We start from the raw sequence: 22,281 nt of genomic DNA, 5'->3' as shown, positions 1-22,281 counted from the left end.
CACTCGATGCTGGGCCCCAAGCTGACCAGCAGCGCCTTGGTGTGTGTACCACGTGTACACCTTGGCCTCAAGACTTCCTGGGTTTGACTACCCTCCCTGTCAGTCACCAGCTGCATGACGTCGCCAAGTAATTCACCCTCTCTGAGCTTTAGTCTCTTTATCTATCAGATGGAGATAATCCCTGTCCCTACCTCATGGGATTGACGAGATGAAGAAAGCAAGCACGTAGTAGAGCACATATTAGATTTCAGTATCAGACACTGTTCCTGTCTTACATGTGAACCCAGTCTAGGCAGGGAATTGTCCTGACTTTCCAGGCTTCAGGAATCAGGGAAATAGTATGCAAATTCACACTTTTGTGCATTTGTACATTCTTCTGGGGCAAGGAGCCAGAGCTATTATTAGATTCTCAACACTCAAAGGGGTTTCCAGGATCCTGCAAAGGATGAGAGCTACAAATGTAAGGGCAGACATAAATAAATAGAGTCATCGAAGACAGGGATCTTCTGAGTGCCTCACCTCAGGGTGTCTGCACAAGCTAGTCCTTCTGCCTGGAAAGCTCAGATCATCCCCAGACTGGTTCTTTCTCATACAGTTCCCAGCTGTCATGTCACTACCTCAACAAAATACCCTGACCAGGCCATCTAGAGTAGCCACGCTGCCCTCTCTATTCCAAAATAGCATTTATTTTTATACCATTTATCATTATCTTATTCATTTTTATTCCTACACACACACACACACACACACACACACACACACACACACACACACACACACACCCTGGGGGGTGGGAACTTTGGCAGTTTCATTGCTGTACCCCAGTGCCTGGTGTGGTAACTGGCATCCAAATTTTCCTTGGTGGAACCACACACTCAGACAAAGCAATGCCTTATATTCTGGGTATTATGGGACACAGAGGAGGGACAGGTGATCTAGACTAGAGTGATTGTGTAAGCTACAACACTCAAGCTGATCTTGAGCCAGATGCTGGAGGCAGACACTCAAGGCAAAGTCACATTAAATTTAGGAAAGTGACCACAGCTAACATTATTCTCAATGGTGAAAAGCTGAAAGGATTTCCTCTAAGATAAGGAACAAGACAAGGATGTCCACTCTCACCACTTTTATTTCACATAGTTTTGGAAGTCCTAGCCATAACAATCAGAGAAGAAAAAGAAATAAAAGGAATCAAAATTGGAAAAGAAGAAATGTAGGGAAGTGATAAGCAGTTCAGTGTTGCTGGAACACAGAATATTAGACAGTATTCAAGCAAACCAACTATAAAATATATGTTTAACACAGTAGGGGAAATTTGGACAGGTACTAGGTGATATTAAGAAATCATTGATGATTTTGTTAAGTGTGATAACAGCATGATAGTTTTATTTATTTATTTATTTATCTAAGTCCTCATCTGTTAAAGATACAAAGTGAACTGTGTACAGGTGAAATAATATATCTGGGGTTTATTTAAAAATACTCCATAAGGGGAAAGTGTGTGTATGTGTGTGTGTGTGTGTGTGTGTGTGTGTGTGTGTGTGTGGTAGTTGTGGTAGGTGGAGATCAATGAAACAAAATTTGAAAACTGTTGATCCTTTTTGAAGTTGGTGTGATGGACACATGGAGGTTGAATACACTCATCTCTCTGCTTTTTGTGTGCTTTTAAATTGATCATTTCCAGTATAATTATAATTATTTTGAAAACAAATCTAATTTTTTAATTTTTATTTTATTTATAAAATAATATAATTATTTTATAATTTCCATCATAAAAAGTTGAGATCTACGTATACATTAGTGAGTGACAGGAAAGAAGAGCAGGGCCAGATCACAAAGGGCCTCCTGTGCCAGCTAGAGGAGGCTAGACTTGCTCCTGCAGGTAAGGAGCCACTGTCAAAATGTTTTAAGCCCAAGAGTGGCTGGATCAGATCTACATTTTAAAAAGATCACTGTTGCCGCTGGGACAACAGAAATGAACCTGCTGAGGCCCGGCTCCAAAGTGGCTGAGAAGCCTCTGTTTACCTCTGTTAGAGTGAGTCCTAATCCCTTCCTCCCTTAGCCCATGGTGCCTTTTTTACTTGAGGGGGGAGAGAGAGAGAAAGAGAGAGATGGAAAGACTTTTTTTTTCAATAGATGCTTGAGGTAAAAACATTCAAATAAGATAATGGTTCCCTTATAACCCTGTACCTCAATAATTGCCACTATCAGCAGTTTGGTGTTTATCGCTCCAAACTTTTTTCATTTTTTTTTTCATTTAGCCCATAAATATTGAGCAACTACTATGTCCCATGCACTGTGCCAGGCACTGGGGTTATATCTGTGGCCAAAACAGACAACAATCCCTGACCCCATGGAGCTGGCCTTATGCATCTATGACCATTTGACTTTTACATGAGTGAAATCATACAGTTTGGTAAGCTGATTTTCCTCACCTCATTATATGTCACGGATAGCTTTTCATATCAGTCCACAGAGCGCTACCTTACTCATCTTTCATTTATGACATATTTCAGACATAGCAAAAAATATGGCACACATGATCCCTTCAAATGATCATATTATATGAATGCTCCAAATTTTGTTTAACCTGTCCCCTGCTGCTGAACATTCAGAACATTCTCATTTTTCCTTTCAAATAAAAACACTACACAACAACCAAAAAAAAAAAAAAAAAAAACTACTAGAGCTAATAAACAAATTCAACAAAGTCACAGGGTACAAGACAAACAAAAAAAAAATCAGTGTGTTTCTATATCAATGAACAATCTGAAAGGAAATTAAGAAAATTGTATTTATAATAGCATTCCCAAAAAGTAAGATACTTAGAAATAAACTTAACCAAGGAGGTGAAAGACTTGCATACTGAAAACTACAAAATGTTGCTGAAAGAAATTAAAGACACAAATAAATGGAAGACACATGTGTTCACATTAAAAGATTTAATTTTGCTACTGTATCAATACTACCCAGACTTATCCACAGATTAGATCCAATCGCAATGATGTTTTTGCAGAAATAGAAAAATCCATCCTGAAATTTATATGGAATCTCAAGGGACCAAAATAGCCAAAACAATCTTGAAAAAGAAAAACAAAGTTGGAGGACTCATTGTTCGTGATTTCAAAGCTTATTACAAAACTACAGTAATCAAAATAGTGTGTTACTAGCATAAGTACAGACATACAGATGAGTGGAACAGAACTGAGAGTAGAGAAATAAACCCATACAATTATGGCCAATTGATTTTGGACAAAGGTGCCAAGTCCATTCAATGGGGAAAGAACAGTCTCCTCAGCAAAGGGTACTCCAAAAATATAAACTTGGACCTCTACCTCACACCATATATAAAAATCAATTCAAAATGGGTCATAGACCTGAATGCAAGTGCTAAAGCCATAAAACTCTTCGAAGAAAACATAAGGGTAAGTCTTTATGACCTTGGGTTTGGCAATGGATTCTTAGATATGATGCCAAATGAAGAATCAACAAAAGGAAAAATAGATAAATTGGACTTCATTGAAATTAAAATTTTTTGCACCACAAAGGACATTATCAAGAAAGTAAGAAGATAATCCACAGAATGGGTGAAAGTATTTTTAAATCATAATCTGATAAAGATCTAGTATCCATAATATATAAAGAACTCAGCAACAAAAAGACACACAACCCAGTTTAAAAAGTGGGCAAAAAACTTGATTAAGCATTTCTCCAAAGAAGACATAAAAATGGACAAGAAAATGAATATATGTATATTCACGTATGACTGAAGAATTGTGCTGTACACCAGAAATTGACACAACATTGTAAACTGACTATAACTCAATAAATAAAATAAAATAAAAAAATTTTTAAATGGACAACAAGCACATGAAAAGATTCTCAACATTATTAGTCATTAGAGAACTGCAAATCAAAACTACAATGAATTGCCAGTTTATTCCTATTTGGACTGCTATAATAAAAATAAAGCAGAAAATAAGAAAAGTGTATGAAGATATGGAGAAACTGGAACCCTTGTACATTGTTGTGGAAATGTAAAATAGTGCAGCAGCGGTGGAAAACAGTTTGGCAATTCCTCAACAAATTAAACACAGAATTCCCATATGACCCGCCAATTCTAGTCCTGTGTATATACCCCAAAAGAATTGAAAACAGATGTTCAAATATTTGCACATGAATATTCATAGCAGTACTCTTCACAACAGCCAAAAGGTAGAAACAACTCAAATGTCCATCAATGGATGAATGGATAAACAAACTGTGGTATATGCGTACAGTGGAATATTACTCAGCTGGAAAAAGGAACGAAGTACCAATACATGTTACAGTAGGAACGGTAGGAATGGGGGATTGGGGATGGAGGCAGAGACAACTACCATGTCTCAAGTCCTTCCCCAGTCCTCCCTGGCTCGCTTCTCTGCCAGGCCAGTGTCAACTGCCCTGCAATTTTCCTGCCAGATGGGGTGTTCTCCTCTGAAGGCATCTGTCAGCTCCATGGCTTAGTCCTGGGGTTCCCAGACTAGGAGAGAGGGGAAGTTACTATCCTTACAACTCAACCCTCTCTGTCCGTGACTTACTGGGCTCTCTGCCTTCACCTGCCATCCGACTTTCACTCCTATCTTTTTCTCCTTGGAGGAATATTCTGCAGAATCAGTTTCATATTCCACTCCTGAGCCTATTTGGCTAATTGCTGCCCCCATCTCACCCCTGTCTTTCCTGCAACTTCTGTCTCCCACCCCTAGTAGCCAAGCTCTCCAGCTCAGCCATTCCTTCATTCAACAGCTATTTCCCAATGGCCTGCTCTGGGCCAGGCAGTGTACTAGTCATCAATGACACAGAAGTGAACGAAACACAAAAATCCCTGCCCTTGTGGAGTGTGCGTTCTAGCTGGACAGACAGATAATAAATATAATATGGGAAGTGGTGATCAGGGCTATGGAGAAAAAAGAAAGCGAGGTAATATATATAAAATAGATCAACAACAAGTTTCTTCTGTACAGCACAGTGAACTATATTCAATATCTTGTAGTAACCTATAATGGAAAAGAATATGAAAACGAATATATGTATATGTATGACCAAAACATTATGCTGTGCACCAGAAATTGACACAACATTGTAAACTGACTACACGTCAATAGAAAAGAATAAAAATAGGAGGGAGGGTATAGCTCAGTGGTAGAGCACATGCTTAGCATACGCGAGCTCATGGGTTCAATCCCCAGTACCTCTGTTAAATAAAAAATAATGATAAATAAACCTAATTACCTACCCCCAAAATTTAAATAAATAAATAAATGTAAAAAGAAAGCAATGTAAGAGTGGAGAGTAGCGGGATTGCTGTTTTAGACAATGATCCTGGGGAAGGCCCAACTTGAGGAGGTAACACTGAGCAAAGACCTGAATGCTGTGAGGTGACAAGCTCCGTGGCTACCCTGGGAAGTATTCCAGGCAGAGGGAACAACAAATGCAAAGAGCCTGAGGCAGGAACCACTGTATCCCAGGGTAGGGGATGGGGAGGCTAGGGAGAAGGTGAGGGCAGGGGTGACATGGAGGCCAGTGTGCCTGAAGCTGAGAGAATTGGGGTGGGGAGGAAAAGTGTGTGGAGAAGTAGGAGGGACCAGGTCCTATAGGAACTGTAAGGACTTTGACCTTTGCCCAAGGGTGGGGTAGGGGGCAGAATGGAGAGCTGTTGGAGACTCCTGGGCAGAGATGGTCAGGATCCCTCTGGCTGCTGTGAGGGGGGCGAGGGGGGCAGGGACAGAGCTTGGGGGAGCCCAGTCAGGAAGCCACAGTCATGATCTAGGTAAAAGATGGCAGTGGCTGGGACCAGAGTAGTGGCTGTGGAAGCAGTGAGAAGTGCTTTGGATCCTGGATGTATCTGAAAGGCAGAGCTGACAGAAACTGCTGGGCAGTTGGATGGAGCATGAGAAAGACAGACAAGGTTTGGGACCTGAGACACTGGATGAACAGAGGTGCCATTTACTGAGCTTGGGAAGCTGGCGGGGTGGGGAGGTGGAATGGGGAACAGGGGATCTCTCCTGGAAGCTTAGGTCTCAGCTCAATTGCTTGCTGGTGAGGGTGGAGGCTGGCTGGAGTGGATGGAGGCAATGAGCGTGCTTTACTGAGTAACAAACTGTACCAGGCGCTGCACATAATCTGCCCACGTCACCTTCAGTGAGCACAACATCAAGGCTGAATTTCTTAACGTGCCATCCAAGTCCGACTCCCGTGACCTTACCCACCCTGTCCTGCACTCCTCTCCTAGTTCCCATTAATGCCTCTGCACATGCTGTCCCCAACATCCAGTGAATGCTGGCCCTCAGCTCAGATGTCACCTCTTCCTATCTCCCACTTGATTTTCTCAGTCTGCTTTTCTATCGCTCCCACTGGATTGGGAACTCCTTGAGGGCCAAATTGGCACAGTGGTCCCCTCTGAGGCCTTGGTGACCAAAACAGGGCCAAGCTGGGGCTCAGGTCATGTCTGTGGCCTGAAGGCACGACTGTGGAGGAAAATCAGCCAGCCCCGAGCCCACCCCGGTAGGTCAGGAGGCCTGACTTCCCACACAGTCAGATGTGACAATGAGGAAAACAGGGCCAGGGAGGTGAAGTCAAGCTTGGAACTGGACTCGGAGTGGAAGGCTGACTCCATCCCCCGAGCAGCAGAGAACAGGGGTCAGAGAAGAGTAATTACTCACATGTGTACAGCACTTGAGAGTTTATGGCCACAGACATTATCTCATTCAACCCTGGCACAGCCTCATGAGGTAGGTATTCTGATTTTCCCCACTTCACATTGAAGGAAACTGAGGCCCAATGAGCTAAAGCCACTGGCCCAAGGTCACACAACCTTGTGGCAGCCTCGGGACCTGAATGAAGGTCAATCTGATGGCAGAGCCCCATACTTGCGACATCAGACGAGGTGATGCCTCGAGGTGGCTGGGAAGATGACCAGTCCAGTCTGGACAGCCATTCTCCCCACTACCACCTCTTCCTACCGTGTTCCAAGCTGGTGGCAGCATGAATTGTCATTTACTCATCCCCTCAGACCAGGTGAGGCCAGGGCCAGGCAGCCTGGGTTCCAAATATGGCAGGGAGTCAAAAGGCAACACCTGGGAGAAGTTTGAAGAAGATTCAGGAGAGGTGCAAAGGGGTTGTGGGAACTTTCCTCCTCCCAAGGAGCACTTCAGAGGCGAGCCCCATCAAGCCGGCCCTGGGAGAGGGCAGCTCCCCCCGACCCCCACCCAGTTGCCCCAGCCCAAAGCCCCCTGGAGAAGCCTTCTGCGGGGGCTGTGCCTTCATTCCGGTTGGGCTTAGGGCCTGGACAGTTCTTGGCTGGCAGCAGCTGGGCCCTCGCACCTGTCGGTCTGGATCCCCTGCCTCCCAAACACACACCCCCACCTAGCTCGGTGTGGCTTCCAGATGGCCAGTCACTTAGGCCTTCACCCCACTTTGGACCTTTCTCTCTTTCTCCTTTGATTTCTTTTCCTTAACTTGTTTTCTTCCCCAGCACTCACTCTCTCATTCTCTTGCTGCTCTTTGGCTCTTTCTCTCTCCGTGGAATACATCACTTTCTTTTCAGTCTGTCTGTCTCTTTTTCCCCTGACTCTAACCAGGGAGCCGTGAGGTGCTCGCTGTCTCCAGTGTCACAGTGAGAAGTTCTGACGAGGTCATCTCTCCAGGCCCCAGCAGCTCCGACACTCCCTTTGGAGAAAAGGCAAGAACCTCCGGGTGGGGGTAGGCATAGAGCGAGGAAGGGAGGTAGAAGCAGGCAGAACTAGATTCAAATCCCAGCAGCCTCACTTGTTAGCTGTGTGACCTCAGCAAGCTTGCCTCACATCTCTGAGCCTAGCTTCCTGCACCTGTAAAATGGGATTGATAATCAGAGTGACAGCCTCACACAGGGAAGGAGGAGGTGTGAACTGACCTTGCTCAGGGATGAGAAAGGCCTTTAGGAGCTATAAGGGGCAGGTCCTAGCAGGCATTGCTTAGAAGGCAGTGAGGCCACGGGTCACTAGCAGAGGCTTTGGGGCCTGGTTTAAATCCTCCACCCAAAACAAATAGGACAGAGAATGTTGGCAAGCTGCCTAACACCCCTGTGCCTCAATTTCTGTCTCAGTAAAATAGGGATGAGGGAACAATAGCCCTCACCTTGCATCTCAGGTTGTTGGGGGGATTGGAGGAGAGAAGGATGGAGCAGTGAGAAGAGTGCAGGTCTGTCACCTAGTAAGTGCTCAGGAAATGTTACCATTGATGTTTGTCATCAGAGTTAGTAGGAAAAAACTTCCCTGAGGTGGCCTTCTGCTACTGGGCCACTGCAGGGACATAAGCTGTGTGCAGATCTCAGGTTCACCTTTTTACAGGGCCTCTGAGGATGCCTGTGCAGGCCATACCCCACACAGGGACCCCTGAAATTCAGCTTGCATTCCTCCCACAAAGCTACATGCCATGGGCTGAGGGTTGTGTCAGGCCCAGAGAGAGCCACACCTATTTCTAATTGGTCCTCCCATACCTTTTTGTGATTAGCATCAGGAGATGGTATGTGCTGGCTGAGGGGCACAGTCTCTGTGTGGAGGCAGGAGTGGGACCTTGGGTCACTGGGCCTCTGGCCCTCTCTTCATGGCTGGCAGCAGAGTCTGCACCTTGACCCCCCCGAGCTTCCTTAGATCCTCCATCCATCTCCAGCTCTGATTGCTGCTCCCCAGAGGGACCAGCGTCTGTGGCTGCGGGGAAATCTTTCCAGTCCCCCTGGCGGTACGTGTGAAATGAATCGTAACCACGTTCACACTGCCATGTTTGTCTGAGCCAACCCCAGAGGCAATCAGGGCTACTGGTCCAAGCTGGGAGACTTCTCCATGCCAGCGGGGCTCTGATTAGAGGAAAACTGGTGCCCCTAATAAAAGATGAGTGGAAATTTGAGGCCTCAGATGCGACAGGAGATTGGAAGGCTGGGAGGGCAGGGCCCCAGATCCCAAGAGAGATGAGGTCAGAGAACTGCTCCCCGCATGGACATAAGATTAGGGGCCAAGGGGCGGCCACATCACCTCGGGGCTCAGGTAAGGGGAGCAGTTTCAGCCTGGTGCTGCAGGGAGCAGGGCGAGACTAAAATGGCCTCACCTTTTGAAGGATGGAGTCCGCTGAGAGACACGGTGCTGGCCTAAGAGTGGCGGGTGGCAGAAAGGGGAGCACAAACAAGCCCCCAAAGACTTGTGTTCTAGAAGCTGCGGTGAAACTGGGGAAGGCCTGGCATGCGGAGGCCTAGCCAAATGTGTTTCACAAAGTAAGATGAGGCCCCTGTTACTCTCTGGCGTGGGGAAATTTATGGACTGAGATCCTCTCGAACTGCCCTTTAGGGATTTGAAGCCTGTGGCTGCCACTGTGCTGGGCGGGAGGGGCTGGGGAGTGGAGAGGAAGGGAGCGCTGGGGTGAGGAGCCGGTGGCCCTGCGCCTGAGGAGAAAGCCCCTCTCTGTGCCGGAGAAGAGAAGCAGGGGAAAGTTCCCCGCAGTTTGGCCGAAAGTCATCCTGCCGATTGCTCTTTTTGACACAACCTCACACTTTCTTTCCAGTCCTATATTCCTGGCTGTGTGCAAGCTATTTCCACTTGGATGTTCTGCCAACGGCTTAAACTAAACATGCTTAAAGCAGAGTTTCTCTTCCCCCACAAAGCCTCACACCTTCCCAAGGCCTCCAGCTTCACGGCTGACACCCAAAGAGTCCAGGGCCTGGCCAGCCAGGCTGCATCTCTTTCTCCCCTATACTAGCACCTTTCCTCCTGCCGGCCTTTGAACCCTGTGCTTTTCCCTGGGGAATATTTTTTGGTGTCGTCTTTGCCATCCTCGGCCTGCAGCCCTCTCCCGCCTTGCACCTCGTCCCTGGAGATTCCTGCCATCCACCACCCCTAACTGGGCTCCCCACTCAGGGTCTCTCCCTCAGCCTGGGCCACAAATACATTCTGGCCACACACACTGACCATTGAGTGCAAGCGTGCGGTGGAGCATCTGTCCCAGAAGAAAGAAGAGCTTAGACACAGATAACAGAGGAGCAGGGAGCCTAATGGGGGATGGTTTGGTATGAGTAGCAAGTTCAACCTGGCTGTGCATCCCAGCTCTGCTGCTTCCTAGCTTCGTGATCTTGGGCCTGTTATTTGGCCTCTGTGCTTCAGTGCCCTTCTCTCTAACATGGGGATGATAGTGCTGACTTCCTAGGGTCCTTGTGACGCTGAAGGCCAGAGGGAGCATGGACAAGGGGCATATACTGGAATGACATCCCCAAAAGCTGGAGTGGGCAGAGCCATGAAGTATGTGAGAGGTTGGGTGGCCGCAGCCATTTGTATATCTGCAGTTTTCCCATTCTGTGTAAATAACAGGAAATCAAGTAGGGAATCAATTCAACTGGCCCCAATTGTTGGCCCTTTCCAAACCTCCCCCACCCCCTTGTGTAAACAGGAAGCCAAGGCTACAGTCTGCGCAGCTGATTGGAGTGCCCGAGGATGCCCTGTTATCTCTCGGCTCTCTTCTCAGTTTTGTCTCTCAAGGCCCTTTCCTCGGGACTAATCGTGTTCCTGCCCCCACCCCCCTCCTCCTTCTCTGTCCTCTCTTCTTTTCAAGCCTCCTCCTTTTTTTTTTTTTTAACACAGGAGCAGAAGCGAGTGCCGGTCCAAGCCCGCTGGCCTGGGGCAGAGGAATGCGGCCGCTCCCTCGGCGCGGGGCGGCCAGGCCCAGGCGCTCGCTCAGGCTGGCAGCGGCAGGCGCGGAGCTAGGGAGGCTCCGGCACCTTGCTCTGAGGGGCTGGAAAGCACTACAGACGTTAGCTCATCACTCCCTGGCAGAGGCCAACCGGTCTGCTATTCTCACTAGCATCTTCCAGATGGGGAAATGGAGGCACGACCGCGCTCGCGCGGTGTGGTTGCAGACTTGCAGATCCCAGGGGGCCTCCTGGGCAGGGTCTCCGGATGAAGCAAGGGGAGGAGGGCTACCCAGACTTCCCCGAATGGACTTGTAGTCCTTGAGATCGTACGGGGGACGGAAGATATAGAAAAGAACTGTGGTCCAGACTTGCAGTATCTGGAGGGGGCACCAGGGAAGAGTGGGAGCGTGGTAGCTAGGACTCACCATCATTTGAGCCGCCCCACCCACATGAAGGGGTCCCCAAACAGCTGCAGCTTCACTCACTAGTCCATTAGGAATGAAATGACTCACCACTCTTACTGAGACGTTTGCCCCACCCATTACCTCTGGAATAAGAGGCAGCCCAGATAAAGTCTGCATGACCAGACACCAAAGGGTTAACCATGATGCAGGTGGGTTATTGTTTTCCTCCTGGTGCTTTTCTGTTATTTCCAAATTCTGTGCAGGGAACAATTATGACATTTATCACCAGATGAAATGCTAATTATTTTTAATTATTAAAAAGAAGCAGCCACTGGGATGTGTTGAGGAGCCCTGGGGCTTTGGAGTCAAGACCCCGGGGTCAAGCCCACTCTCTCACTTCCCAGTTGTGTGACTTGTGGGGCAAGTGACTTCACCTCTTTGACTTTCCGTTTTCTGTAAAATGGAGATAATTGACCCCACAGGGCTGACATAAGATTAAAAGATAATGTGTATGAAAATGCTTTTTAAAAAAATTCTCCTGGTAGGGAGGGTAGAGCTCAGTGGTAGAGCGCGTATTTGGCATGCACAAGGTCCTTGGTTCAATCCTGAGGACCTCTGTTTAAATAAATAAATAAGCAAACAAACAAACAAACAAACAAACAAACTTAATCAGCTCCCCCGCCAAACATAAAACAACAACAAAGAGGCATAACACCTAGAGGGCCTCTTGAAAAAAATTTTAAATACTTCTGGAACTTTTCAAACATATACACAAGTCAACATTATAATGAAGGCCTGCTGTACCCCTCGTCAGCAACTAACATCTTATTTTTTCTATAGCCCCATGCACCTTTCCCCCATCCCACTGGAAGTTTTTAAAACAAATCCCAGACTTGCCCTTTTTTCCTAAAAATACTTCAGTATTGAACTGCTTTTTACATTTTTTATAAATAAAAAATAATACACGATAGCTGTAAAAAAATTGGAAAATGAAGAATCACGTATAAGAGAGAAAACAAAAATCATCCATAGCCCCATCACCCAAAGACAACCATGTATTGGAGTACTCTATTATTTATTCTATACATATATATATATATATATATATATATATATATATATATATATATATATATTTTAACAAAAGTGGGATTCTACAGTATATGCCATTTGTAGGTACTATTTTATTTTAATTGTAAAAGTAATAAAATTATATTACAGAAAAATCAAGAGAAGAGGAGAAATTACCCATAATCCTTTACCATTTAATATTAAAACTGTTAATATTTTAATATATTTCCTTCCCCTTTTTTCAATTTACAGACATAATTTTAACACCAATGGATTGTGCTGATTATGTGTTTTTCAAATTATGAATCTGTTTTCATTGAAAGAAACTAATATAATCTTATTGCAGAAAAATAAAGGAAAAGAAAAATATCACCCAGAATCCCACCACTCAGTTATAATCACTGTTAATATTTTGGTGTATTTTCTTCCAATATTTTTTCTGTGCACGTATAATTTTAACAAAAGTGAGAGCATACTGTTTATGCAGTCCATTAACTACAAACTTAAACTTAATTATAAGAATAATAAAATCATATTGCAGAACATGGAGAAAAGAGAAAAAATATCTCGCAATCCTACCTCCCTACTGACACTGTTGTTGGCTTGATATTTTCCTGACCATTGCTTCATTACTCATATTCATCCATGGTTGGAAACATAGTATTTAATTTTCTGCTCTTTGTGCCCTTTGCAACTTGGCATCATATTTATGCAACTTTGTACCCAGTGTTTTTTTAATTTAATATTTTGTTGTGAACATTTTCCCATGAATAAGTTTTTGAAGTCAGGATTTTTTAAAAATCTCTTTAAAAAAGGACACAAAATAAACTTATCTACAAAACAGAAACAGACTCACAGACACAGAGAACAAACTTACGGTTACCAGGGGTTAAAGGGGGTCTAAAGGGACAAATTGGGGGCCTCTTGGGCTGTGATGGAAATGTTAGCTATCTTGATTGTGGTGGTAGTTTCATGGGTGTATACATCTATAAAAATTCATCAAATTGTATATCTAAAATGTGTGTAGTTTACTGTACAGGAAACACAATAAAAGTGTTAACAAATTTTTTAAAATAAATTTTAAAAAATTTTAGTGCCAAGGTACCAAGGGATACTCCCTCACCATGGACATTTACATTGCTTTCCATTTTTCACCATTATAAACAATCCTCCAAACATTCTTGAACAAAGATTTGTGCTTTTTAACTTTTCTACATACCTACTGAGTACCCATCTCTGGAGACCACTCTGTATACTTAGACAGGGGCTGTCCTGTAAAAAGTCATCATCTTTTATTGGTCCCTAATTTACTCCTGTCATATGGCTCAGACAGCCCTTGGTTCTGGAAGGTGGAATTTTGAACACAAATCTGCATTTTCCTCTTCCTTCCCTTCCTGAGTTTATGAACCTCCATCCCCTCGCAGTCTGGTTTTTAAATTAATCAGTCAGCAAGTATTATTGAACCCGAAGTATGTGAGCTAATGCAGGACTAGAAGGTAAAAGGAAAAAATCAGAAGGTATTTGTTGACCACTTACTACATACCAGGCACCAACCTAAGCTTTTTCTTTGATCCTTGCAACAAGCCCACCGGGTTGCTACCATTATACTCCCCATTTAACAGATGGGGAAACTAAGGCACAAAGAATGAAGCCATTTGGCTTAAGATCACACAGCTAGTAAATGGCCAGTAGGGATTTAAACCCAGGCTGACTGACCCTAGAACCTGTACTCCTGACCATAGTTTAGATGCCTCCTTAACCTCCCAGGCAGCAAGGTACAAGGGTGAGGGCAAGGGCGCTGCAGTCAGCCTAACCTGGATCCAAACACCCAGCCTCCTGGCTGTGTGAACTTGGGCAAATCTCTGGGACTCCGTTTCACCTTTGGTAAACCCTAGCTCACAGGGTGTGGGAATTAAATGAAATGATGGATGGGAACACGCCAGGTCCAATGCTGGCGCACAGAAGGTTCTTGCTGGCTGATCATCCCTGTCCTCTCCTAGGTTTGCGAGCTCGCGGTCTAGTTGCCAAGTTGGAGATAAGAGTTCAGCGGAGAGCTCTGAGCTCGGCTGGAGCCTACTGGGAAGTCAGTGATCCAGGGCATATTTGCAGAGAAATGCAAATGTCTACTTTGCTCTCTCCCTGCCTCAGCAACTAACCTCCCCTTTCATCTGCCCCCAAAAGGAAAGGGGTGGCTTTTGTGCTCCGAAGCTGAGTGCTTGAAGCCTCTCTCTTCCCTGCTCCCCAGGAGGTGGACAGTGGAGATGACAGGAAGTCACCAGTGGGGAGACCCTTTCTGGCATGTGGGCGCAGTGAAATGTGGCGGAGGGCGCTCCTTTTTCTGTCCTTCAATGGTCCGGATGGGGGAGGGGGCTGGCTGTTGAGCAACTGCTCCGGAGACACTCCAGAAGCCGAGAAGAACATATGCCTCTTTCTAACAATTGGCCTGGGAGCCCTCCAATAGATGGAGGGCGGATCCGCCACCTCCCGGATCCGGAGCCTGCCGCGGAGACGCGGACGCGATTTCCAGACCAGCTCCCGAGCTGGGGGCTGAGGCGGAGGGTAGGTCGGAGGTCCAAATTAGCAAAACACTGTTAGAAAGCCCAGGATCGCTCACGTCAGACAAACATCAAGATGTCTTGAAGGTGTATTTCACGTGCAAACTCGGGACAGATCCCGCCTTTTATCAGAAGTATAGCGGACACGATCCACGATCTTTGTGCAAAGTGAGAAAGTGCAGCGATGGTGTGTGGGATGTGGTTGTTACTGGCGTTTGTGTTGGGGTAGAGTGAGGTGAAGGAATGGAGACACGCAAGGCAGCCTTGGGGGCTGAGGAATGGGTTTACCTGGAGTCCAGAGCACTCGCCCCAGCTTCCTCCAGGCGTCAGTTAAGGACCTTGACTGTCCCTCTGTTTGCTCCCCATCTTTATGTCAGTAAGCCAGTCAGTCCATTAACAAACAGAACTTTGTTCAAAGAGCAAATGCAGGGCACTTGGGGGTACTTAAAAGAAAGAACTAAAGGAAAGCGAGAGGGAAAGGAAGGAAGAAGGAAGGAAGAGAGAGAAAGAAAGAAAGAGAGAGAGAGAGAGACCTTTAGGTCTTCAAATCCAATTAAAAAGACAGAACAGATACATAGTGAAAATGACTTTGTGGCAGTCCTTCCCCCTCTTTTTTCTTAACATCAGGACTTTAAGGAGAGGGAAAGAGCATGTTTTATAAACACTGTAAACTGAGTAGTTGTTGCTGAAAGGGTCCAAAGAAGGGAGTTTGGTAGAAGGGTAATCCTGGTGGCCTTCCTGTAAGAGGTGAGACTGGGAACTTCTTGTCCACGAGGAGCCTGAACTGAAATGAAGAAGACCCGAACCTCTTTTCCGAAAAGATTTGTAAGATAACACCCCAACCCAAGAAAGACGTTCTCCTAATGCAAAATGTTATTCCTGTTACCTGGGAATGATTATATAATCATAATAAAATAACTGGGATACTGGGAAGGCAGGAGGAATCCCCGAGAGCCCCGGGCAAGCTCTTAGTACCCTGCTGCCTGTTCTTGGCTTTCTGGCGTGCCTCGTGAGGTGCACCTGGCCCCCGATCCAACATATCTCCACGTCTCAACCCGCCAGCCTCCTTCAGCCCTCGATAACCACAAGAGAGAATCCCTCGAACCCAACCTCAGCTCAGGCCTTCGAGGGAATCTACCGTTGCCGGCCGGAGAGGCCCTCCAGGAGGCTCTGCCCGAAATCTGGCTATTTAAGAGGAAAGGGACCCTCAGCCTCGGCCCTTCAACAAGGGAGATGGTGCAGCCCAAAGAGGGCAGACAGGCTCCGAGAAAGTCCTGCAGAAAACCCAAATCATGCCCCTCGGGCCCCGTCCCATGTGCGTCCCCCTCCTCCGAGTCATTTCCTGAGCCCACAGCTCTCCCCCCAACCCCCTGAAGCCCGCTCTGGCCACCCTCTAGATTTAGGTCAGAAAACAGACACTAACAGCTCTCCCTCGCCTCAGCGAAATTACTAAGTGGAATTTATTGGGCAAGTCCATGCAGGGTGGTGGGGAGAGACTGTGCCCCAGGCCCGGGCCCCCGCCCGCTTTTGAAGCGCAGGCGTGGGCCGGGGGCTCGGGGCTCGGGGTGGCCACGGCCTGGGCCCGCCAGCCGCACCCCGGGAGCTGTGGCCGGTCGCCGGCGCCGCGGGACCCGCGGGGCTGCTGGGACTCCGTTCCCCAGCCGGCCCTTCGCTTTCACACGATCCGCGGTGACTGCACCAGCTCGAGCGCCTTTAAAGGGCCACACACGCCAGCCGCCGCTATAAAATGTTCCCAGCGGCACAGCTGCAGAAGGGGCACCGCTGAGCTGCCGAGAGGAGGCTCGCTCCGCCCGGCTGCCCGCCCACCGCCCGCCGGCGAGGGGTCGTTCCTGGCGAGGAGGAAGAGGGCTGAGGAAGGCACGGCACCCGCTCTGGCCCTCAGTGAGTATCCAGTTCAGATTTTGCCACCAACTCGCCCACGAGCCAGGACATGTGCTAATAATGCCCTAAGCCGGTTATAAAGACGTGGAAATTGGGGGGAGAGAGAAAAAGGGGGAAAAGGGTCTGTCCTTCCTGGGATTCCTAGCCGAGGCCAGCCTGCTGCCGTGTGCGTGTGCGTCAGGGCTCTCCGGGCGGCAATGGGGGCTTGAGAGCCGGTTCCCCCGCGCCGGGAAGGGAGCGCGGTGGCCGCCACCGTCACCGCCCCGGAGTCAGGCGCCGAAGCTGCAGGCGGGCGGGCGGGCGGGCGGGCACGGGCGCGGGCCGGGGCTGCTTGGCGCGGCACGGTGCGGTGCGGCGGCGGCGGCGCGGCGGTGCGGGCTTTTCCCAGGCGCCCCGGGGTCGGGTGGCACGGAGCGCGACCGGCTCGCGGCGGCGGCGGTGGCGGCGTGCGTGCCAGGGGCTGGGGGCTCCGCCGCTGCGCCCGCGACTCACCGGGCTCCGCGCTTCCCTCTCTCCAGGGCAGGCGGCATCGCGGAGGTAAGCCGGGCCGCCGGGCAGGGCGCTGGGCTGGGCGGCGGGGCCGGGGACTCCAGCCGAGAGGGCGCGGGGAGCGGGTGGCGGCCGGGCGGGCCGGAGGGCTCTGGGGGACTTGTTTTCTGTTTGAAAGCTGCTCTGCTGGGGGCCTAGGGGCCGCCTCCTGCCCGCTCGCCAGCGAGCCGGTTCGCTCGCCAGCGCGCCCGCCTGCTGGCCAGCCGGGCCGGGCACCCGCTTCTCCTGGGGATACGGCAGCACCTTTTCTCCCCGCGCCCGCGCTTTCTCCAGCTTGGCTTCTACCGACTTTGCTAATCGCCCGGACAGCATCTGGACGCTCCGGCTCCGGGGCTGCACAAAGCTCAGGTTTCCTTCGGGAGCTGGAGGCGAGAGGGGCTTTTCGGGCCGAGTTCAGCGGAATTGCGGGATGGAAGTTAACGAATTTGGGCAACTTGCCTCTACTGCCCGGTCGACCTCTGCTCTTCCCCCACACCCACGCCCACATACACACGCACACCCACGCACACACCCCTCTGCCTATAAACGCCGGCGGCGGGGCCGGGCGGCACACGAAGTCCCTGCCTCGCCGAGCGCCGGACTTGGAGGCAGACAGACCTGGCTGCGAATCCCGGCTCCGCCACTTTCTAGCGCTGTGACCTTGGGCAAGTTACCGAACCTCTCGGAGCCTCTCTCGCTCTTCTCTCTCGCTCTTCTCATAGCGGGGTGATAGCAGTGACCACAGGCAGCTTGGTTGGCTAAGGGGTAGGCTCATCCCGCGGCCGCGTGGGGTGCTCAGCGGGCGCTCAGTAAGTGTTGGTGAGGCGCTGGAGTGGCTGCCGCCGGCGCCGAAGTGCGCCCCCGAGCGCGGCAACACCGCGGGGCCCCAAACTCGCTACCGAGGCCGAGACCCCGCGCCCCTCCCTGCTTGTCCATCCCGTCTCTCTCCGATCGGTTCCTGATATGGCACTTGCAGGAGTGGACGCTCGGGGCCCCCGTTGCCTGGGCACTCGCTCCCACCGTGCAGGGATGCTCCCAGCCGCCCCCAGCTCCAGCGGCTCCACCTGGGATGTGGCGAGGAGGGCGGCCGAGCTGTCCGCCAACAATAGGCCTTTAGTTTTCAGGTGGCGAAACTGACTGGTCTGGTTAGAGTGCATCCAAGCCAAGCCGCAGTACTGTTTGGATTTTTAAATTTCTCCTTCTGAGTGAGAAAATAGCAATCGAGATGGAGCCATCCGGTTGGTGCCATTTTAACTTTTGGTCCCCCAACAGGTCAAAGACGCGGCCCTCTACCTGCCTCTCCTTTCTCTCTTCTTCCTCTCCCCTTCCCACCCCCATCTAGGCGAGAGGGGGCTGCCGGCCCACGGGAAGGTCTGTAACGAAGGGCGGGCGGCGGGGCCGGGGACCGGTGGCCGGGGCTCGCGAGGTACCAGCGGGCGAGGAGGCACTTGTTGCTCTGCGTTGCCCAGCCGCCTCTCGCAGCCGTTTCGCAGTGGTCAGCTCGCAGCTTGGAGAGCGGGCTGGGACGCTTCCGCGCTGCTAAGTTTTGCCTTCGAATTGGCCAGGTGGCAGAGTGGGGACCGAAAACCGGGGAGGCAAGGGCAGGGATTCCGATCGAAATGCGGTTGCTTCTTCAGACGGATTCAACAACACTTACTGAGCGCCTACGGAGCACAGACCCAGGCCGGGGGTCAGGGCTGGTGGAGGGGAAGCGGTGATGGGAGGCGACAGATCTGAATGGAAACAGGGTCCTGCTTAGGGGAGCTCACAGCCTGAAGGGGGAGACATGGTAAAATAGTCTTCCCCAGGAACTGATATCAGAACACAGATACTTTGTTTTTCGCATTCTCTCTTTTTTCTTCTCTTTTTTCCCTCCTCTTTCTGCTTCTTTTTGTTCTTACTGCTGCTGTTTTGTTTTTTTTTTTTTCTTTTGTACGTTCGGGTACCGGGTGTCATAAAGAAGAAGGGCTGAATAGAAACAGGAAAAGATGGGCGCCCCTCCCCAGACATTTTTCTAAGGAGATGAAAATTGCTTGATCCTGAAGGTGCTGGGCTCTTGAAGACGACATGGATTAGACTCCTTGTCTCGTGATCACTGGCTTGAAATACTCTCAGTTTGCCTCGAGAAGAAACAGGGCTCCAATCAAGCAGTGGTGGTGGACCCAGCAACAGATTTTTTTTCTCATGCTTTCTCCCCCTCCCCTTTCTTCTTTTTTCTATTTTTCTTGCCTCCCTCCCCTACAAGTAAGTGGTGCAAAGATAATAAAGAGAGGTAGTAAGTGGCCACCTTCTAGAAGTGTCTGGGCAGATTCTTAATGACCGCTGGGGGGAGGGGGAGGATGCCGTGTCACAGAGAATTCTATCCTTGTTGGAAAGATGACTCTTTAAGATCCTGAAGATTCTCTGGGCCAAAAGGTATTTATAAATATGAAATCCTACATTTCTAACTCATCATGAAGGCTAGAATATATGGGGCTTTTTTTTTTTAAGGCTTCTAGGAAAATAACTTAAGAGTTTTCAGAGATTTTTAATTTTCTGGTTTGGGGATATTCTTTCCCCCTTAGCTCTTGGCACTTGAATTAGGGGATGAATTATTTGGGAATCATTCTAGGTATGATGACTTGGCCAGCCATCATGTGAGGCATGTGGGCATAGGGTGCTAAATCCCACTCCCAGAACCACTGCTGCCTGATGGGAAAGCCACTGAACCTCTGTGCCTCAGTTTCCCTCCAGGAAGAATTATGCCCACCTGTCACTACAGATGAGTGTGGCTGGGCTCAGGGCAGGTGTCCTGGGAAAGCCCAGTGCTGCTAGGGCTGTCTTGGAGGGGGCTTGTGGTGTGGAGGTAACAGCCATCCCTAGCTGCTCTCTGGCTGCCCTGGAGCCCCCAGACTACCCTGATCAGTCCAGCTTCTGAGTCCTGAGGCAGGACTTTGGAGCCCCGAGACATTTGCTTTGAGGACCTATTCTTTCTCTGGGTTGCAGCCTTCTGTCATCCCGACTCCTTTCCACTTTCTCCCAGTCCTAGCAGAGGCCCCAGCTCTCCAGCCTGAATGCCAGTGGCCCATTGAGACAGTGCGCTACTTATTCAGGGACATTGCTGCCCTCAGGATCAGGAACAGTGCCACCCACCCCCACCACACCCCCCATTTGGGGCCCTGAAATCAATTGCATGAGGAAACAGTCATATGCATCCCCTCTTTGATGATACTTGGGTGGCTGGCTGCCTGGGCAGCACCTGGACGAATCCAGCTCCTTTCCTGCCTCTGGCAAAAGTTCCAGCTGGATCTCCTCCCTGTGCTCAGGTGGTCTCTGGTCTTGAGTCTAATCCTGTCACTAGCCTTGCCATGTAGCTGTGTGGAGTTGCCCTGCTTCGGGCTTTGCTAGTACTTTCTTGGTCAATAAAGCCTTTGCCCTTATCACCTCTTCTCCCTCACACACAGCACAACAGCTCCAGCTGGCAGCATCACGTCCCACCAATTTATCCACCTTCTGCCAAGGCTCTGAAATGCCAACTATGTCAAGGCCTGCGCTTGACGTCAAGGGTGGCACCTCACCTGCAAAGGAGGTAACTTGGGCCATTTTACTGATGAAGACACGGAAGCCCGGAAAGATGACCTAGTCTGGGGCCATGTGGGAGGCCCTCTGAGCTGTGGTAGCTGGTGTCCTTCAGCAGCCAGGAGACAGCGGAGCTTTCTCCAGGGGGAATGAAAATAGCTTCTACTGAAAAAAGGGTCACATCAAACCCATTAGGAGTGCTGAAAGATGTTGGGGAAGGGGGCAGAGAAGTAGAATTGGAAAAGACCACCCCACTGAGAAGATGGAAGTGAGGATGAGAAGAGGGACAGTGACAGCCCCTTTGTAGAAGGGTGAGCTGAAGGCAGAGTCAGGGGAGGGAGATAAATGCAGCGAAGTCACTTAGGAAAGTGGGTGCCCAGCCTGGGAACTCAGGCCAGAGCACAGTACTCAGAGCCATGATGGCAAAAGGAGACTCAAGCCTAACTTTCCAGGGGGGCCTTTTTGCTGCCTCCCCACCACTAGCCCCCGATGAAGGGTGAGGGACAAGCCAGGAGCAGGGATGCCATACTGTGCCTGTCTCTGTCTTCTAGGATGCCAACCAAGAGATGAGCTCTCTGGCCTACTCTAACCTGGGGGTGAAAGACCGCAAAGCAGTGGCCATTCTGCACTACCCTGGAGTAACCTCCAATGGAACCAAGGCCAGTGGGGCTCCTGCTAGTTCCTCGGGATCGCCATCTCCAATAGGCTCTCCTACTGCCACCCCTCCCACTAAGCCCCCACCCTTCAACCTGCACCCCGCCCCTCACCTGCTGGCCAGTATGCAGCTGCAGAAACTTAATAGCCAGTATCACGGGATGGCCGCTGCTGCCGCCGCAGCCTCCACTGCTCCGGGCCAACCCGGGGAGGCAGGGCCCCTGCAAAACTGGGGCTTCGGGGCTCAGGCGGGAGGGGCGGGGTCACTCTCTCCCTCTGCCGGTGCCCAGAGCCCTGCCATCATCGATTCGGACCCGGTGGATGAGGAGGTGCTGATGTCGCTGGTGGTGGAACTGGGACTGGACCGAGCCAATGAGCTGCCGGAGCTGTGGCTGGGGCAGAATGAGTTTGACTTCACGGCAGACTTTCCATCTGGCTGCTGATGCCAACTGTTCCTAAAGATGGAGGAATAAAGCCACCAATTCTGTTGTAAATAAAAATAAAAATTAATTACAAAGAGATGGACTCGAGGTGTTCTTCATTGAGGTTGAAAGGGGTGTGGTATCCTTTTAGCAATTCTAAATCCCGTGGTGGGTTGTGGGTGGATAGTTGGGAGGGAGTTGGCCTGGATGCGAGGAATGGGGAGGACACAGGATGGGGTGGGGGGAGTGCTGCTCACTGAATTCCTGCTACCATCACCTTTCTCTCTTCCGGAGCCCAAGTACCCAGTGTCATTGCCCTAAGACCTCAGGAACACTGTTCTATTCGAGGTTGATGACGGGGGCCGGTTGGGGGCATTCCTGGAAGAAAGACTGACCCAGCCCCTCTTACAGCCTACTCGCCACTTGCATATCCAAGTCTAAAGGGTTGCCCTGACCACGTGGCTCACACTTCACCAACTCTAAAAGCCACCCCCTTC

The 22,281-nt window shown here is 49.6% G+C and overlaps 1 protein-coding gene across 9 annotated transcripts; it reads left to right on the top strand.

Moving 5' to 3' along the window:
* The first annotated feature begins 16,169 nt into the window (after positions 1-16,169).
* On the top strand, positions 16,170-21,883 carry CITED1 (Cbp/p300 interacting transactivator with Glu/Asp rich carboxy-terminal domain 1). 9 transcript variants are annotated; one of them, XM_032475077.1, is made up of 4 exons: positions 16,509-16,622; positions 17,141-17,159; positions 20,594-20,718; positions 21,260-21,883. In XM_032475077.1, exons 3-4 carry the CDS (start codon positions 20,659-20,661, stop codon positions 21,803-21,805), a joined length of 606 nt encoding a protein of 201 aa, XP_032330968.1. In that variant the 5' UTR covers positions 16,509-16,622; positions 17,141-17,159; positions 20,594-20,658; the 3' UTR covers positions 21,806-21,883. The 9 variants fall into 9 exon arrangements, with proteins under 9 accessions (XP_032330963.1, XP_032330971.1, XP_032330968.1 ...); XM_032475073.1 differs by lacking the exon at positions 16,509-16,622 and adding an exon at positions 17,445-17,815 and having other exon boundaries at positions 16,699-17,159; XM_032475078.1 differs by lacking the exon at positions 16,509-16,622 and adding an exon at positions 16,702-16,794.
* The last annotated feature ends 398 nt before the right edge of the window (positions 21,884-22,281 follow it).

Source organism: Camelus ferus, chromosome X (genome assembly GCF_009834535.1).
Source record: "Camelus ferus isolate YT-003-E chromosome X, BCGSAC_Cfer_1.0, whole genome shotgun sequence".
NCBI classification, from domain to species: domain Eukaryota; kingdom Metazoa; phylum Chordata; class Mammalia; order Artiodactyla; family Camelidae; genus Camelus; species Camelus ferus.
The sequence above is the reverse complement of the archived record's forward strand: the minus strand, read 5'-3'. Positions and strand labels throughout refer to the sequence as shown.

Bases quoted from the DNA above. Each gene is read 5' to 3' on its own strand.
- CITED1 (XM_032475072.1), top strand. From the start codon at position 16,196: ATGCAGGGTGGTGGGGAGAGACTGTGCCCCAGGCCCGGGCCCCCGCCC. The intron at 16,623-20,593 runs GTGAGTATCCAG...CCTCACACACAG, and splicing joins GGCACCCGCTCTGGCCCTCA to CACAACAGCTCCAGCTGGCA. The intron at 20,719-21,259 runs GTAACTTGGGCC...TCTGTCTTCTAG, and splicing joins GCACCTCACCTGCAAAGGAG to GATGCCAACCAAGAGATGAG.